The 14,424-nt window shown below is 41.8% G+C and overlaps 1 protein-coding gene across 1 annotated transcript in view; it reads right to left on the bottom strand.

Moving 5' to 3' along the window:
* Nucleotides 1–14,424, bottom strand: part of CCDC66 (coiled-coil domain containing 66) — a 262,436-nt gene that overhangs the window by 77,409 nt on the left and 170,603 nt on the right. The window contains exons 12-13 of the mRNA XM_086939128.1: nt 11,375–11,536; nt 10,586–10,730 (exon numbers count right to left, since the gene is read on the bottom strand). Coding sequence (XP_086795254.1) covers nt 10,586–10,730; nt 11,375–11,536 — 307 coding nt within the window. The remainder of the gene's footprint in view (nt 1–10,585; nt 10,731–11,374; nt 11,537–14,424) is intronic.

The raw sequence follows: 14,424 nt of genomic DNA on the forward strand, positions 1-14,424 counted from the left end.
TCAAAAATAAATGGATGGTCAATATTAGGTCCATATACAGCACAAAATACATATTTACAATTTTCCAAATCAATTTGTACGATTGCCCATCTACCCCCTTTATCGGAAGCAGTTTTGATTACTTCTAATCTTAGTTGCCTTTTCTTAAGGATAGCCACCCCTCTAATAGAGGCATTTAGTGTTGAGCAGATCATTACCTCGTAACCCAATTGCCCTAATAGTTTCCTGTCTTTATAACAAATGTGGGTCTCTATTAGTAGCACCACATGGGGGTTATACATTTTAAGTTCCTCATATACTAATCATCTCTTACTCTTACTATTAAGGCCTGTAACATTCCAGGCTAAACATCTGATTTTATACATTTCATAAATCTAAGAATACTGTCATTTTTCTGAATTAACATATGTATTGGCACTCCTCTATATTTATCTTCCACAACTCTTATTCTCATGTTGTCATTTTCAGCGTTTTTATCGTCCTCCCTAACCCTACCACCCATCCCTCCCCTAGCCTACCCCCCACCCATTTGTACCTTAGGGGAAAACCCCCCTCTATTCTCCTGCTGCCGCTGTTGGGGCAGCCTAGCAGAGAGGTAGCCTCAAAATCTCCCACCTCCGTCTATTGAAAACCTGCGAGTGCAAACCAATGAGAAAAATACCTAAATAAGAAATCGGAAGGAGAAACAAGAGAAGAAAAAAAAAGGTGTCTGTAGACTTCCATCAATCAAGAAATGTATTCTGCTCGTAAAGAAAGAGAAAAAACAAAAAACAAGAAAAAAAGAGAAAAAAAAAAAGAAAGCAATAAACCAATGTAAGCAACCTTGTACCGGAAAAGGTCCCTAACAACTTTACAGACAGGTTATTATCCTATCTCATGTCATCTATCCAGAAAACCACATCGCTTAGAGTGATAACACACAAATGCTTTAGCTAAATTTAGAAAGTACTACCTCGGCTTCCTTAACATCAGTAAAATAATATGTATGACCAGCTTTAATTACTTTGAGACGTGCTGGTTCCTGAAGGTACACCTGCTCACCCACAGATCTGAAAGGGTCAATAAGTTGACGCAACTTCCATCGCTTTTACATAGTAGCCTTACTCAGGTCGGATCTAACAAAGAATGTTACATTTTCTGTTGTCACAGTAGAATTAGGTCTTGTTTTTAATAGATACTGCCTGCCTGAGTAAGACATTTCCAAAAAAAATCAAAAAAGGGCGAGGGAATTTACTCTCTTTGTTTCTATTGATCATTGGTAATCTGTGTACTCTTTGAAGTTGTGAATCCCAGACCCAATCTGCTAAGTCTGGAAAAGCCCGCTGGAATAATTTTACTACATATGCACGAGGATCCGATCCCTTGGACCCTTCTGGTATGCCAAAAAGTCTGAGGTTTTGCCTCCTTTGTCTGTTCTCCGTATTGCTTTAAAGGGTCTTAATCTCTACTTCATGCTGGTGAGTTGAGGCCTCGGTACGAGCTGATAATTCCTCAACGCCTACCACCCTTATTGAAGCTCTTCAATTTCTTGTGCAACTCCTCCAAGCTTACTGGTCACCTTTAGTAGACACTTCTGCATTTTATTATTATCCTCCCTAAACTGCAGGAAGTGCTGCTGTACTTCCTGCCGATGTTCTGTTAAAGTTTTCAAGATTAGAGCGAGTGAGGAGGACTCTAAAACAGCTCGAGGCATCGTGTATGCTGTACTAGCCGTGTCTTCTACTACTGGAGTTAAAGATATGGGTAAAGTCGGTGAGCATATTTCAGTTGTTGCTACTGTTGTTGTTGTCTTTGTTATAGTGCTATTAATTTCAAGTTGAGGCTTAGTCACAGCTATAGAGATTGCTTCAGACCTGGCTTGTACGAGAGGGGCTGCAGGCAGAACCGGAGAAGGTGTATTACAGACAGCAGTCTTGTGAGAAACTTTCAGATATTCCCCAGAGACAGAGATACTGGTGGCCGCACATGAGGAAACAAACGAGAAACTATGTTTTGGAATGTGAAATCTGCCAAAAGATGAGTCTCTACTGCGCAGACGCCCCTGTTAATTTCAGATAAACCACTAGCTTGCGTTTACCTGGACCACCGCGGTCCCTTACAGAAGGATGGTAACTATAAATATATAATGGTCACAGTGGATTCATGTTCAAGATTCATTTGGATGTGGCCTCAGCGCTCGGCTGACGCTCAAACTCTTATAAAAGATTTGCGAGTCTTTATCGGCACATACGCAGTCGGCACGCTACATTCTGACCAGGGTCCTGCGTTTAGCTCACAAGCTTACAAAGAGGCCATGGCCAAATTGGGTGTTGCATTGCGGTAATCTAGTCCATTCCATCCTGAGGGAAATTCGATAGTGGAGAGAAAAAACTGGGACATAAAGCAATCCATAACAGCTAGGGTATTAGGTTCGGGTGACGGGTGGGTCAAACATCTCATAAGTGTCCAACGTAGTCTTAACAATATGCCAAGAAGTTCTCTAGGGGGTATCACTCCATATGAAGTCCTTTTTGGAACTAGAATGATAATTTCAAATCTCGATTGGCAGACTTCAGTGGTGGAACAAAAACCCTTTGATATCAAAGACCGATTGGCTGTTTTGCAGGAGTTAAATGAAATAAGAAAGAAACAAAGTAACGTGTTCCTGAAGCCAACAGCCACTGAAGAGAAACCGACCGTCCCAGCAAGACCCGCCTGGACTCCTAAGCTTGGGGATCTAGTCAGAGAGAAGATCGTGGACAAGAAGGAATTTGGGCATTCTTACAGACAACCAGTACCTGTCCTAGCAATCCACGGCTCAAGAACAGTATCACTGCCGCCCTTGCTGGTAAAAAGGAGAACAGGTTTGTGTCCATCGACCTGTTCAAACCACATCATGTGGCCGATCATAAGCAGTAGGCCAAGTGGACCCCAAAGATATAGCAGAAGCCCGAATATGGCTACAATCTAAGAGGTTCAAACTGAAACACTCATCACTTTTGAAGAATCTGCAGTGCGAAATGAAGGACGAAGCAACAAAGCTATGGAACTTGTACCTCTTGAAACCCTAATAACAGTTCTTAAAGAAACACCTGTCTACAATGAAATAGCATGTGACTATACAAATGTAACAAGTGATCAAGTGGTTCCAGCTATTTCAATGAATCTTGATGCAATCCATACAATTGACAGAACTGCCTCTGGCTATTTCATTAACTTTGATACGTTTTCCGAGGATCCCAGCGAACCTGAAACGACGCCAGCGAAAATAACTTTTAAAGAACAAGCAACAGAACTTTTTCATCACCTGGAAAACACTTATCTGGTTTCACCATGGATTGAACTTTGGATTGTGTTGGGTGTACTTTTTCTTCTACTTTGGTTGACTCTGGTAATAACTTTGGGAATGCTGATAAATGGAAGATATGTAAAAAAGGACACAGCAAGTAGGAACATCAACTTACTCCTCAAGCCACACAAATCATCTCATCGTGAACAAAGAGACTTGTCATCAGTGAACATCACAGCCGTTCCTATACCTGGTGGTATAGCTTGGGACAGAACTGAATATGACATTTTTGGTCCGGAGGAGCTGTTGAAGATTCCACACCAGTTCAAGATTTCCTTAAATGACTTTGTTTCATCTAGTACCTTTTCTGATGATTGGGACTTCGAGACTGTTAATAATATGATATCATACATAGAAATGTCCGCAAAGTTTACAAGTCATGAATATTTAGAAGGTTCATCAGATTATGAACAAATGTATTGTTATAATCACTATGGTCATCATTTCTTGTACAAATCTGTACTGATGTATAACCAATGGGAACATTGTCCGACGCCACCAAAGGGTAGCTCAAAAACATTTTATGGCGAATTTCCATACTTTTCAGGTTTTAATGTATCTAATCCAAAATCATTTTACTTTAAAAATGTTAATAGGACAGGAATCAAAAGTATGTTGACAAATACCAAACAAATTTATTCTGCGGCCTTTTATGCTCAGCTGTCTTCGTTAGGTTTCGACTTTTGGAAAGACAACATTGAGACAAAAACTGTCTGGGGCTCAAAGGACTGACTAGTGCAGGGATTGGAAGCCTTATTTAGAGCCTGCACCATCCCAGAGCAAATAATTTTTTTGAATGACACTGTCCAACAGACATCTTGTCTTGGGCTAGCCAAGATCAAAGAATTAAACAAATCATCCATAACTACACCTACACCTTATAGCAGTAACACTTCAGAGGGGGAGGTCGACGTACATACTAATTTGCTTCACAACAGAACAGATCCAGATTGGAAAAAATTGTTAATCTGGCCCACAGACACAAACAACTGTCAAGATAGATTCCTGAATAAAACACAAAAGTTCACATTCACTAGGCCAGATCCAAGATATGTAAAGAGACAGCATCCAGGAATAGTAACAACATACAGTGTAGGAAAACTGTGCCTTGAATAGTTACATAGATCTACACTCAAGGATGTTAAACAACACTTATCTTTACTTAAAGATGGAGCTGATCTAAGGGACCTCTTGCAAGGACCTACTAAACCGCGTCATAAAACGTTTTATATACGCTGGTATCTATGCATTGTATAATGAAGCATGGAAGATTACGCTAGCAGAGACTGCAGAACGAATACCAGAAATTGATCGTATTCATTTAGAGAAAACTCTAGTTGACAATGGGTTAACGACTCTCTCGTCCAGGATATATTTTTGGACAGCATAGTATCCTCTGCCATAGACTTAATGGAACAGGACTTGGTCATGTTGCAACATGGTCAGTCGCAATTACGTTCCATCATGCTATTAGGCGGGACGTTACAAAACTTTCGTTCAGGCTATGTGCCTTGATGTTTAATCAATACTACGTCACTGTTTTCAGAATTCGATCTCACTGAAAAACAGATCAAACTGGCACAGAGGGGAGCAGACTATATGATGCAGAGCATTGAAAAACTGGGAAGATTGCCATTTACAGTCGCTGAAAAGCTCTCAATTGAATGGATAATACACAGAACAATCACTCTGCCTGTTACAATTTTCTATTTTCAGTATTGCTTGAAACATATACCAGCAGGCATATATGAAAGGTTGGGTAAAGAATACATTAAGACATCCTGGGAATTACCATACACACACAGATGTTGGAGTGGGGGAAAGAAGTGTTTCTTAGTGGTAAAAATGGTGAAACCGCACTAAGCAGTTCTCTCCTTTGTCAGGGTATTAATTTACATGGGGCCTGCGATGGTTCCTCTAACAACTTATCCTGCCACCTGCAAGGTTCACCAGCTGCAGTGATTGATCCATTTTTTGGACAACTTTCTAATGGAAGTTACCTCATGTTGAACGATCACAGCTGCTGTGGCATGATGCCAGGATTACCCTATCTCGTAACTGTGTCAGCCAGGGTCACTTGCTGTATGCAAGTATTGTTTCCTAAAACCAAGACAGACCGGGAGTCGCCGTTATGGCCTTCACTGAACATCTCTTCTATAAGAATTGATACTTTAAGCAGAATGAAAGCCATTCTTTTGCAAAAAACTGTGCCACTGACCTCAGCCAAAGAGACCTATGATCTGCAAGTTGCAAGGACTTCTGCAGAGATGCATGCTCTCTTATCTACAAACTGCCCCATACATTTCTCAGAAATGTTAAGTCGTATCTTAAACATTTCTGATACGAGTGGCATTGTACATGTATTTAAGACAGTTTTTCTCGGGACTGTTAGCACCCTTTGAAGCAGTCCTAGGAATATTTCCAAACTTCATGCACTCTGTGTTTAGCGGATTGCCTCTCATTTTGGGACTCGCTGCAGGGATACTATTTTTGCTCCTACTGCTTCGATATTGCAAGCCAATCCAAAAGAGACACCCAGATCACCGTGGAGACAACTCTACTGTCATGAGCTCATCGTCCAAATTTTGGGATTAACTTGTTTAAGAGAATTGAATACCACATGGTTTCTATCATTCAGATCAATTTGGCAAGATTGCATCTTACCTGTTCTACGATGCCTGCTATGCGGAGAAGAATGTGTGTTAGACATCTGTCTATCACTCCCATCAGTCATGCCAACGGATGTTGATACTTTACTTGAACCAGTAACGGCCATGCATTGTGTTGTCCCCAGCGGCTACCAATTCTGATGCCGGTATTCACAGAGATCTCACATATGCAAAATGCTGATGGTGAGGTACGAGAGGAAACAGGCACACAGGTACCTTCCAATTCGAACATTGCTAATGTGACCAACGCTGACAGCGATGCTTCACATCTATGTGCGGTTGATCTTCTTAACGAGGCAATCCAACTTTCACCTACAATGGTAGACTAATTCTTTACAGACTTAGAAGATTTGATGTTTTCTTCAAACAATAACACTGACTTTTTGATTTGGCACACAGTGTTCTGAGAGACAAAGTTCTAATTTTGGGACTCTTTTTTTTTCTAAGATTAACTTTTTCTTTTTCCAAATTTGTATTTTTCATTTTTTGGCACAAAGTAATCTGCTTAAAGTAGAACTATTCATAGAGAACAAGAATTCTTTGAAAACTTCCAGAGACAATATTTGACCTTGTCCACATTCAAACAGTTTATATAATCTGCCATGAAATGGTCTAGACTTTTTTTCTTCTGTATTTAAGAGCTATTTCATAAATGTATTTTTTCATGATTCATTCGGTTAGCATTTTCAAATGTCCAACTATATGCTTTGAATGAAACATTGCTTTAAATGCGTATAGTACAAATGCTCTTTTCGTGTACAACCAGTACCAATGCATTTTTATATATTTTGGGTGGGCTTTTAACACATCATGTTTAGATATGTTTAACGTGTTCAGAACTTAGTAATGTCATACATAAGAAAGTGGAGTGGGTGTTGTGTGGCGTTTTAGGCTTTGATTACATTTTCCAGATACATGCCCTTATATAGGTACAATTCACATTGCCCTTATATAGGCATAGAAATGAAGCCCTTATTTAGGCATAGCCCATGCTACCTAAATACAAGCAATGCTACTTCCATCCGTTCACCAAACGTCACAACGATTTGTTGGAAAACCAGCTTACGCCGTTAGGGAACTTCCCCTTGCTTGAATATTGATTTCTCCAAGAACTCAGTTACTTTACAATAAACAACTATTCCCCAGGTGTTCATTTATGACATTCATATGCCAGACTTTACGTCAAACTATGGCATTCCTAAACACCTTCAAGGTATAAATATACCTTCACTTGCTATAGCAAGATACGGTGGTTCGGAGCAGTTCGAAGACCTACTTGCCCAACGCAGCTCGCTACAGCAAGTGCCGAAGGAAGCCGACTCTCCAGCTGACGCACTGATCAGGAAGCAGCCTTTCTCCTGACGAGAATCCAGCTCCAGTGTTTCCTTCTCCCCTTGCGGGGTGTTGGGAAATCGTGTCCCGAGACAGAGATACCAGACCTCCTTCATTCTAAGGTATGAAGCCGATTAGAAGCTAGAGAAACCTTTGGTAGCTTCTCGGCCAAACTAAACCTATGCAAAAGAGCATACTTACTTCTTCCCTCGTACTAGACCTAGGTTAGGCACATTGGGGTAGGCGTATTTTAGAAGAACCAGTTGAGTATTTTTAGTCTATGTTATTTATGTATGTATGTATTTATTTTTATATGGCTTAGAAACCATACAATGATCTTACAGTATTATTTCATATTACTGTTTACGCTGTATGCATTATACTTTGCAGTCTGCCTAACGATTGTAGCAGTTCACTTCTCTTGCATGAGAAATAAGACTGTTCAATAAACCTTTTTATTGAAAACGCCTGTCTCACTATTTCTCTGCAACTCTGTAGAAACGAAGCATGCACGATTGACTGAGTGAACTAGTTATCTATTGTTTCCGTGACTCTGAGCGATATATTCTTATTCCTGGGAAACAAAGTGGTCATGTTATGCGGTTGTCAGAAACGAATCCCTTCTTGTGTATTCGAGAAAGTTTCTAGTGACCTCTGAGGTAGCTGGCACACACACAATTACGTTTCGTATATTAGATAGAGACCTATTGACATAAGTCCTACGTCAAATCTATAGGCTATATTATTCCAATGCACAAAGCCTATTGGGAATATAGGAACTACACTACACTAGTGAGTGCGAGCAGTCCGAAACCTCTCAGGGAGCTACTGTGGGGGTCTGTAATTCAGAACTCAAACTGTTAAATGGCCACAATAACTTACTGTCCAGCCCGGTCCTAATACAAATACTTTAATATCACAGCACAAGGAAATACTGCATACATTAATAGAGATTCAGATACAGGGATCTACAATCACATCTATGGGGCAGTAGCCCAGTACTACATTCTTTACACCATCTAGAGTAATGCCAAAGACTAGATACAAAAATAAAACAAACAAAAACAAAGCACTTAAGGAGGGTTGAGATTCTCAAACATAGCCATGGGTGTCCCAGGGGTGGGGATGTGGACTGGAGAGGAGTCACTGATTTGGTAGTAAGAATGGTATAGGCCAGTTCCACTTCAGCATTTGCCTAGTAGTTCACTGAACCATGTTGCTTACACCTCCTCTTGATTCTGGCAGGTAGATGAGGTGAGCAATTAGGCTGTGCTCCATGGAAAGGAAATAAAACAGGTCTTCGAACATTGACATTGAAAATACGTATTGTCTACAGTGTAGGGTAGATATGTTGGGAGGAAGGATGCAAAACCTCTCATACTGGAACATCATACTCACTACATTTTTAGTGCTACACAGACTCCCAGTCTGATACCTACTGCGTTGTGGTGTTGGTGCCTCTTTAATTTAAACTGATTTCCATAAGCTGATAAGCTCTAGGAGCACAGGGTATAGAGCAGTAAAAATCAAGGGTACCGGCTTCAACCTGCATCGCCACTGAGCGAGAGGGGATTGTGCTCTAGAAGCATGGGATCATTTGCATGGAGTTTACGGAAAATAGGAGAAAAATAGACAATCAATCGAACTAGATAATAGCACACCACACCGCTGTATTACAAACACACCAGGGCCAAGCTCATCAAATTCTATCTACGTCACAAAGCGTTTACAACTCCAGAGAAAAGTAACTCATTTTTTCAGGGAGCTGATGTTTCCTGTCCAAGAGGCCGCTTACTAAAAGCAGACGTGCAACATATGTTCTGGAACTGCCCTGGTTAAATTGCTTAAGGGCCGCAATAAAAGACCAGCTGAACAAGCTGTCTGGACATAAAAGCTTGCATAGTTTGAAAAAGTGTGTTCTAGTCCTAATCAAACGCTCACAAAATCTCAAAGCCATTGCACACATTAACAATGAGCTTCATAACCGACCAATGGCAAACCGGTCTCCCTCTCCCACAGTGATTTAGCACGCTGCTCAGACACGAGGAAGCCAGATGGCTTAGAAAGCTACCACAGTCAGTGGAATGGGATGAACTACTTATCAGCGTTTAAGCCCAACTCATATAATACACGTTACCCTCGTAGAAGGGTTACAACATGCCCAACATAATTATTGCCTTACTACCACTAGCTGACTACCGTCACAACTTCCAATAATGCAGAGTTGGACTTACCTCTAAAGCATAGGCAAAACTCTGCTTTTACTGCCTGACCACTGGCGAAATCTCTCACAAGCGTAGACTACCTGCCTAACAGGTGACATATAACCTTTCCTTTCAAACAAGCGAAACGTGGTAGTACACTTACCTCCTATGTTGCACATTTAGTACACTTTCTCTGCTGCGCAACTCAAACCTATCTGCAACACACAGACAATCTCTGCCTCCCCATGAGTTAGACAAGGTTTTATTGTTTCATGAGGTTTCATATTGTGAAAGTGACAAAAGGACTACTTGCTGACTGGTCAAAGATATAATTATCATGTAAGTCACAAGACTAATATGCAAGAAAGATCAATAAAAGAAGTGAGAAAAGCATGGGATTTATTGCTCTAGGCACTATCATAGTGGACAGCCTCAAGACTTCCAGTCCATCTATAGCCCAAGGACACAATGGAACAGGGCAACAATAGGTCTCAAGATATTATCAGACATGCCATGAATGAGATTTCAGGCATGTGCACAGTGATGAACTTTGAGCAGCTCAGACCTCCAAACTCAAGTTAGGACTTCCTGCATCTCCATTCACCTTTTCATCTTCTCCTCTATGACAGATGTAAGATGCACTCATCGGCTGGCTTCAATGAGTATTGAACTGCAGACTCCCAGATACTGAACTGCAGGAGAAAAGTAAAACAGGCTGGTAGAGCATGCAACTGGTGGAATAGATGATGCTGCCACTGCACAGAGCCATATGAACAGTGGCACTGTCATGCCACAGGCTCCTCACTAATGTCGCAACAGGCTGAGAGATTCATGGGCGCTGGGCAGAATATCACATCCACAGAAACAATATCCTACAGCCACCGGACATTTAGACGGAGAAGAGGAACATGCCAATACCACGGTGAGTAGCCACTTCTGCATCTCCTCCACCAACTTAACTCTTCTAGATCACAACTACTTTTCAGCGAACATATTTTAGAAAGACAGTGAATAAAATTACACAAATTAAATGATTGATTTGTGCTACATACCACTTAGACTCATCTGCAGGTTTGAAATGTTGTGTCCTTTTTGAGCCAATGTTCTAATTCGCTGCTCCTGTTTTAGCTTTTGTGCTTCCTCCTGAGCACGTTGCATACTCTGATACAACTCCTGTGTCTTAAGAGTCAGAACTTCCTATGAAGAAATTAAAATATCAGAAATATGTTATAGAGTATAACCAAATAGTATTCTACATGTATAAACCAGTAATCCAAAGCCAACAATATACAGAACAGATAAGCAAGTACGAATATGAAAGATTGTGATGCCATTCTAATGGACTCGGCAGAGTAGCACAGTTACATTCTCTAAGGGACACCAGTTTGTAGGAAGATTTTATTTTAATTATTTTTTAAAAAGTCAATTCATAAACATTAGGACCCATAGTATAACCTTGAAAATCTGGAGAGTAAATAATTCTGGCTAAGTAATGCAATAATCCACTACTTTTTAAGTGCCACTAAAAATATGTTTTTATTAATTTTTACGAAATGCCCAAGATTGGCTGGAAGCACAATTCTGTATGTAGACTTATACACTGTACAGGAAGCAAGAAGGAAACAGCCTGTATGTATCACTTTCTGTTACTTTTGTGCAGGCAACTAGCATTATAATAGAACAATGCACTGTAATTCATGCAATAAACTAGTAAGTACCACTGCTGGAGGCTAAGCCGTGTATCATTCTCATAAAGATATCATTCTTGACAAAGACTTTACTATGCATCCCTCAATATAGGACACATCATCAAGTAAGAAGACTATACTAAAAATACATACTTCCTTTTGTTTTTGCTTCAACACATCTTCGTCAAATTGCTTTTGGATCCGTTGTCGCTCCAAAGCCAGTCTCTGTTCCTCCTCTTGTTCTTCGCGAAGTCTCAACTCTTCTTCCATCTGCTTTCTCCTACGTTTCTCCTCGACCTGAGCCGCTATAGCTTTCTGGTTGCAAATATTATCATAACAGAATTAATAAATGCTTAGATTCATGTACAACATGGAGACAAAAATGAAAATAACAGTAGCCCATGGGCCATTAATAACACTCATTGGGAAAGCTAAAATGTCTAGCACTGGCTGCCAACCTTTTGGCTTTACCAATATTTGATTTTACTGCTTTTTGTACAACTTTCTTAGTACCTTGATTTTACGGAGTTTGCAGTGTTACAAGAATATTAACATGTTCATTGAAAAAACAGCTGCCCATAACACATGTCCACAGCACTACCCACAGCATTGCATATAGTACAATCAATGCATACATTGCAGAGAGCTTGGAGTAACAACATTAAGAATCAGGGTCACAGCTTGAGTAAGCAATATAGAACTGGAAACATACGTAGCAGGTGGGCACCTGCCAACAGCAGCAGTCAAGGCTGTTTCAAATCCCTTGTCTGTACCTTAATTCAAATCCCATTCCGCATCTTTGCCTTCATATGATTGAAACGGCCACAGCAGCAATGCCCACGTTGAAATAGCTTCCTAGGCTTTATCAACATATATAGCCAGCTTAATGTGTTGCTCTTCAGCCACAGTCTACTCCAGGACATCTCTGATCCACATTTCCAACCGAGGAGCCCATGTACCATCCAACAAATGGCCACCTTTTTGCTAGGTGGGCAAGTTGCAAAATTTAGGAGGCATTTTCCAGCCTTTACACTTAGCCAACATAACTCAACAAGCATGACTGTTACGTAACTGGGAGCCTAAGACCAGTAATTGCTTCGAGCTGTGGCATCAACCCCCCCCCAATATGGCATGACTTTTCGGCACGTCCAGGCCAATAGTAAGGAGGCCATGTCCTCCCCACATCTGGGACATTTGACCACCCTGGATTTGTAAATATTACTGATGGCATGTGTAGTAACGTACATTCAGTGAAGGTAGCAGAAGAGTACAAGTTTGAATCTACTATTGCATGATACCTGGTGGACCAACGCACAGGCTCTAATCCAATCTTCGTGCGAGAAATGTTTAACTAATTCCATCTCCCATGAATGTTGAGCCATTAGTGATGCCTTTGAGAGTCCCCCCCCAACTGATGACCCCATACTAGAGCAATATCATGCGGCGTCCCTCACCACAAGGAAGGAAGCCTACCCAATACCCGTAATGGCACTTGAGCTGATAGAAAGGTACACCACACCTCTTTCGCACTATTCTCTAGTTTTGCATAGCGCAGGAACTGACCAGCTTGACCTGAAAGGTATCCTGGACTTCTTGGTAATTAATAAAGACCACCCTGGGGTAGAGATCACCAGCCAGTAGGCATCCCATCCACCACTCTATGGACATGTCTGCGTCTATTGTATGAAATGGAGCCATGTCTCAAAGCTGTAGTTCCCGCTCAAAGGGTGCTCTATGGAGGACTTTGGGGACTATCCTCTCCCAGACCGTTGCGGTGTCTCATACCAATTAGGAAAAAGGTTGATCTACCCTCCCCCCACTTTTGAGAAGCTGAGACTGTGGAATTCCTACGGTTGTGCCTCATAGAAGGCGCTTCTCCCAATTGTCTGCATCTGCCAGCCATTTAGCCGCATATTGTAAGTGGGCTACATAGTAATAGTGATGAATGTCAGTTCATGCTAGTTCTACATCTTACATATCTCGCTTTAATATTGGCATAGCCGCTCTTCTGCAGCGACCTGCCCACACCTAAAAAATTAGCAAGCTGTTCAAGCGTTTAAAAACTCCTTGATCTAGGGGGCACAAAGATTTTTGTACTGCAAGAAGCAATGCAGAAGGAAGAACTTCTTGGCTATCGCCACCCTACCCATAATAGAGAAAGGAAGCGTGTTTATTCCAGAACCTGACTGCCCCCGAAGGCCCTCCAGTACCCTCTATTTATTACATTGCGTCTGTCGTGCCAAGGTGTGGGCCACCATAACTCCCAAGTATTGGAAACGGTCTCCCATCGGAAACCAAGCAGCGGCAGATGCTTTCTAGGAACATTCGCCAATCCCCCTCAGGGGAAATAAAAGTGTCCTACTGTGATTGTCATGCAGGCCAAAGACCTCTTCAAAAACCGCCATATGTTGCATCAGAGTCCTTGGGAGACATACACGAGAGACTCATCCATATATAGCAATATGACGTTCACAGTGTCTCCCACTGGAATCTCTCAATCTCTCATTTCTTGCTGTAATAGGACCGATAGGGGCTCCTACGTCAAAGCAAAGAGAAGCGGTGATGGGGAAACCCGATTTTTACAAGATCAGTATGGTCCAGTCCTTCTTCATCCGGGGGGTGCACCTCGTCTTCAGTGTGGGTGACCTCATCCCTGATCTCTTCTCGTAACTCCTTACAACGTCTGACCGCTACATTAGGCAAATATCTCTGGGTTGCTTTTGTGATTTTCACCCCTCCCCCTCCCCAAATTTCGGTACCCCAACACCTCTCCAAACCAGCCTCCTACCCACCCTCCCCCGTGGTCGCTCTGCGCTGGGTTAACAGTGTAAAAGTGTCCGGTGTGTTGCAGGAGGAAGTAGTCATTCGCTAAGGTGTGTTCTCCTGTGTAGTGATAGGGTCTGCCCGGTCCAGTTCGCTCTCGCCTTCCTGCCCCTCATCATCCATATCACGGAGCGCCTGCACCATCACTTCCCATGCAGTCGCCCTTTCCAGAGCCTTCTCGTCATTCAACCTCCAGGCCATCTGGTACCGTAGAGTACTTTCACATGCGGCCCATCTCAGGCATTCCCCATACCATCTTTTATACGTGGGTCCCACTCTGGACTTCCAGTTTCGCGTGATCTCCCGCTTGGCCAGTATAAGCCCCAAATCTATAAATTTACTAGTCGTCTTGTTCCTAGGCGTGTGAGGGAACCAATGAA

The sequence above is a fragment of the Lissotriton vulgaris genome, chromosome 9, assembly GCF_964263255.1.
Source record: "Lissotriton vulgaris chromosome 9, aLisVul1.2, whole genome shotgun sequence".
Taxonomy (NCBI): Eukaryota; Metazoa; Chordata; class Amphibia; order Caudata; family Salamandridae; genus Lissotriton; species Lissotriton vulgaris.